The 4,742-nt window shown below is 58.3% G+C and overlaps 1 protein-coding gene across 1 annotated transcript; it reads right to left on the bottom strand.

Moving 5' to 3' along the window:
• Nucleotides 1-930: 930 nt before the first annotated feature.
• LOC123099979 (senescence associated gene 20) lies at nucleotides 931-1,877 on the bottom strand. Its single transcript, XM_044521988.1, has one exon. The coding sequence runs from the start codon at nucleotides 1,513-1,515 to the stop codon at nucleotides 1,099-1,101; it is 417 nt and encodes a 138-aa protein (XP_044377923.1). The 5' UTR covers nucleotides 1,516-1,877; the 3' UTR covers nucleotides 931-1,098.
• Between the last annotated feature and the right edge of the window lie 2,865 nt (nucleotides 1,878-4,742).

The following is a 4,742-nucleotide window of genomic DNA, read 5'->3' as shown; positions in this document are numbered from 1 at the left end:
CCTCGTCTCGCCGTCCCAACTGCGCTCGGCCTTGCCTCGCTGCACCCGGCCGCGCCCGTCCTCGACTCGTCGCGGCCTCGCCTCACCCGTCCTCGACTCGCCACGCCCGGTCGCCCGGCCGTGCCCGTCCTCGAGTCGCGGCGCTTGCCGTGCCTGCAGCGTCCGAGCACATCGGCATGGTCGCACCCTTGCGTGCATGCGCGCTAGGTAGCTACATGCCGCCGCTGGAGCTGGCCATCGCACGGGATGGGCACGAGTGCGCAACGCGGGGCAGGTGCACTTCGTGCAAAAGCTGCGGGGCGGGGCGGGAGCTCGTTGGATCACCGGGCGAGAGCTGCGGGGCGGTAGCAGCAAGGTCGGGGTGAGCTGCGGCGACAGCGGCGAGGTGGCGTGGCGAGCTGCGGTGGGCGAGGTGGCGCGGGAGCTCGCCCTCCAAGTGTTCGACGAAATGACGACGCGGACATGTCTAAAATGCATCCTGCGCCCGTTGGGCGAACCGGCCTACCCAAACAAAAAAAGACACGCACACACGGACGGACGACCCAGACAGACAAAAAGCGAACAAAATCCTTGTCCGTTCGAGTCCCCCCTTGAGTTGCTCTCAGTTCCTGACTCAACAAGTTTTCAATATGTGATCAAATCAAATTAAGAGGGAGTAGCTCGGTTCAGCTGAAGACCGGTCATGACCAGTGGCGGACCTTCATGGGCCCAACCTGGGCGGTGGCTCCCCCAGCCCAAGAAAAATTCACATAATACATGTTAGTTTTTGTGCTGGATGTTCAGTAAAAACAGGCTAAACCTCGTAGTTTTGCCCCTCCTTAGCCCATTGCCCCTCCAAAGATTAGGCCCAAGCTCCGCCACTGGTCATGACACCAAGGAAACAGGAAAGAAAGAAAATGAAATGAAGGTGAATCATCGCACATTGCCCAAGGCTCCAATACGATATACTTTTATTCAGCCGCAGCAGCAAGCCATTGCCGCAGTAGCAGTAGTACACACCATAATCCATGATCTAGACCAAATAAATCACACTGCTAATTCAAGCACGCAAAGCAACTCCTTTGACTTCTAGTTACTCATTCGTAGGCTCTCATGTTGTTAGATGGCGAGGACGAGGCCCGGCAGCGACTTGCGCGCGCGGTCGCTGCGGCGGCTCTGCCACAGGCACTTGGGCCACTTGGGCGTGTGCGCCGGCGAGGAGAGGCCCGAGGACGTAGACGAGGAGGGGGAGGAAGAGGCAGAAGAAGAGGAGGAGTGGCTAGGGGAGCCCGCGCTGGCGTTGTTGGTGGCCGCCGCGGCGGAGAGGCGGGTGACGGTGAGGTCGGTGTTGAAGTACTCCCTGAGCTGAGTGATCACCCCATCGGGCCCGACGGTCCAGGCGTGCACCCAGTAGAGGAGCTGGCCGGCGCCGTCCGCGCTCCCCTCGGCGATGACGGTGGAGCCGAAGGCGTCGACGGAGCGGGGGGAGAACCTGAACTCGGCGTTGGTGCCTGCGCCGGTGAGGAGGCGCATCATGTGCTGGTGCGCCGGCGGGCCATGGAACCACCACTCGAGGTCCGGGGCGAGCAGCTCCTGCGCCCGGCGCGCGTCGCGGGCGTTGAGCGCCTCGTAGAGGCGCAGCACGAGGAACTTGCCGCGCTGCTCCTCCGTCTCCCCGGCCAGCTCCGCGTCCGGCGCCGGCGCCGCCGCGAGGGTCTGCTGATGGTTAGCCAGCTCCTGGCGCGAAGCCCCGCGTAGGCTCCGGTCTCCGCTGCTTGAAGGAGAGGTCGAGGAAGCCTCTTGCGAGGCGAGGCGGGCGCGGTACTGGAGCCTGGTGGAGGCGATGGATTGAGCTTGGAGCTGCTGGAGACTGGCGAGAGGGGTGGAGGGTTTAGCGGGCGCGGAGCAGCTTATATAGGCCGTAGGAATGCCCATTTTCTACTGTGCGTGCTTATCCCTGGCGGGGGCGCGTTTTTGAAGCGTTACCATTAGCGAGTCTTTATCTGTCATTTTCATTTCTGTCGTCGGGACCAAGTTTAGGACTAGGAACGGTAGCAAACATGCGTGTTTTCTTTTCAGCTTAGTGCAGGATACGGTGCAACGCTAGCTGCGTCAAGTCTGTCTGGGCCATTGGATGAGACCTCTGCAGCTGCAGTAGTCCATTATCCATTTTATGTACAACAACCAGTGTTGCGTAACAATCTGCGGGCACAAGCTTGCGCCGTTGGAGAGACATGTGATGCCAAAGGGCTGATTAGTACAACGCAAACGATATTGAAAGGAGACGGACTCGTGAGCCGTCACTTGTCAGAAGGAAGAGGCGGCCCCAGCCACATCTTGGGGCGGTGAGCTTCGGGGTAGGTGTCGCTCGCTCGGTCCGTAGCCACGAGCGGAGGCGGCGATAATCGCGTCAGTGTCTCCGCGAAGGACCGACGAAAGTGGTTCCTTCTCAAAGGATGATCGCCCGCCATGTCGTGTGTCTAGCTCTAGCCTACCGATCCGATCCAATCCAGTGCTCCCTTCCCTGCGCCTGCATCTTGAGGGGTAGGAGCGTACGCACGCACGTACGCTGTGGCATGCATGCATGACACTAGGGCATGGCACAGTAGGAGCAGTACAATACTCGCAATAATGCGGCGCCTTTTAGGCAGCATGGTTTGTCGTCTGCCGGGGGCGTGGCAATCGGGGGAGGCCTAGCCAGGCAGAGGCAGAGTCGTCATCGTCACCGAACCGGCCGAGAGCACGTACGTACTAGCAGCGCATCCGGCAGTATCGCCGCACCACGGAATAATGAATTCCGTTGGGGGAAAGGAGGAGGAGGAGCAAAAATGGTGTTAAAAACACCCAGTTCGATGCATTGGTTGGTTGGTGCGCACTCGTGATGCAGCAGCAAAATCTTCAGCCAGAAAAATGAGTGTAGTATCGCTGAGACGAGCTGCTGTCTCACGCCCCACGTATGTGCATGCATCGACGGAGCATCTGCTTACAGCCAAACACCGGCTTAACTGAATGAACTCAAATACAAACAGTCAAACTAGTTCTTTGACTCTTCTTCGTCTTCTAACCAGGCAAGTAGCCAAGTACACATCCAACCATAGATAAAACAACAAGTTGCTACACATGGTCCGGTTCACCGTCCATCTCAGTGCACCAGTAGCCACTGCAGCAGCAAATCAAATCACCCACTAGCCCGCTTTCGTCCTTTACTTGCTTTTGGCCTTTTACCCCGTCCGTTGCGCAGACAAGACAATATCATTTTACAAAGTCTCTTGTTACCGTTACTTGTATAAGAAGACGATGATCGGCGACAAATGGACGCAACACAAGAGAATAATCTATGACATTACACGTTGACACTTGCTTGCTCTCAGGCTTGAGTAATTACTAGTTAAGTAGAGTTAGTGCGTCTCTATTCATTTCCACTTGCTGGAATCAGGCCGGCGCGGGGCGCCTCATCCTCATCTTCCCTCGTCAAAAGCTGGCCTGCTCATTCGCCTCATTGCCTGCAGTCACAAGAAAGATAATAAATACTACTGCTGCTGCAATTAATGAAAGTAATTAGGTCCAACAAAGGGATTGTAATAAGAGTCGATCCTGCAGACGCATGTATATGCACCCATCCCACCCATGTAAAGCATTGCTTTCGGTGGTTCGGTGAAAAGCTGGGGGATGATCGAGCCGCCCATTAGCTCCTCTGTTAGCCAAGGTCAAAAACTCCTAGAGACACGAAGGCTTGGTTTATTTTTTGAAAAAGAGGATGACCCCGCCTCTACATCTGGGAGATGCATGCGGCCATTTTATTGATCATTCTCGAGGACCTTATAAAGTAGAACAACAATATGTCTGAATCCGCATCTTGGCAACATCTACCGCTACTCCTATCAAATGACGAAGGAGTGCAAGCTAGGCCACGTACCCAGACCTCTCACCTGAGCCTAACATCTAAAGCCGGAGGCCCCGACCAAGCCATGTGCCGGGTCCGGGGCTCAAACCGGTCCGACGCACTCACATGTGTCGTCGCCGCCATCTTCCATTGGTCCATCTTCAGAGCAGATTGAGGTGACAACCTTGGCAGGTCCTCCGCCATCGACGCCATCACGACGACAAACGACGACCTCCACCTACGCGAGCCATGGCAAGTCCTCCGTCATTGACGCCACCACGACGCCAGCCTACGACCTCCACCTACGCGAGTCCATCTCCAAGCAACGGACGTAAATCCATGCTAGGATAGGGCCGCACCACCGCCGTCGCCCATCACCCACAAGCGCCACTCAACTCCAAGGTTCCCAAAGCGGCGCCTTCAAGAAGGGAACGGCGCCGTGAGCGCCGCCGCCGCTCAACAAAGTTAGGGCTTTCGCCCGGGAGACCGAGGGAAAGGTGAAGTGAGGAGATCAGTCCATACCGACGCCTCCAAGGAGGGGGGCGGCGCCCTCAGGCGTCGCCGTCGGCGCGGCCGGTCATGGCCAGCCAGGGGTTTCGCCCGAACTAGATCCCCGGCACCACCAGCGCCTACTGTACAGAACCGGCGACCAAGAGGAAGCGCGGCCCGACCAGGCTGGCCCGCACGCCGAACAGGGGAGGAGGGGAGGCGCCAGATCGCGGGCACCGACCACCGCAGAAGTCGTCGCCGGCCGCCAACGACCACCGGATCCCGCCGCCCGCGCGGCCGGGACACCAGATCCACCGCCCGCATGGCTGCTAGCCGGCCGTGCCTTGCCAATGGAGCCGTCGCTCCAGATCCGAGGTTCCCCACGCAGATG

Source organism: Triticum aestivum, chromosome 4D (genome assembly GCF_018294505.1).
Source record: "Triticum aestivum cultivar Chinese Spring chromosome 4D, IWGSC CS RefSeq v2.1, whole genome shotgun sequence".
NCBI classification, from domain to species: Eukaryota; Viridiplantae; Streptophyta; class Magnoliopsida; order Poales; family Poaceae; genus Triticum; species Triticum aestivum.
Note: the sequence above shows the minus strand (reverse complement) of the source record. Positions and strands in the feature narration are given on the sequence as shown.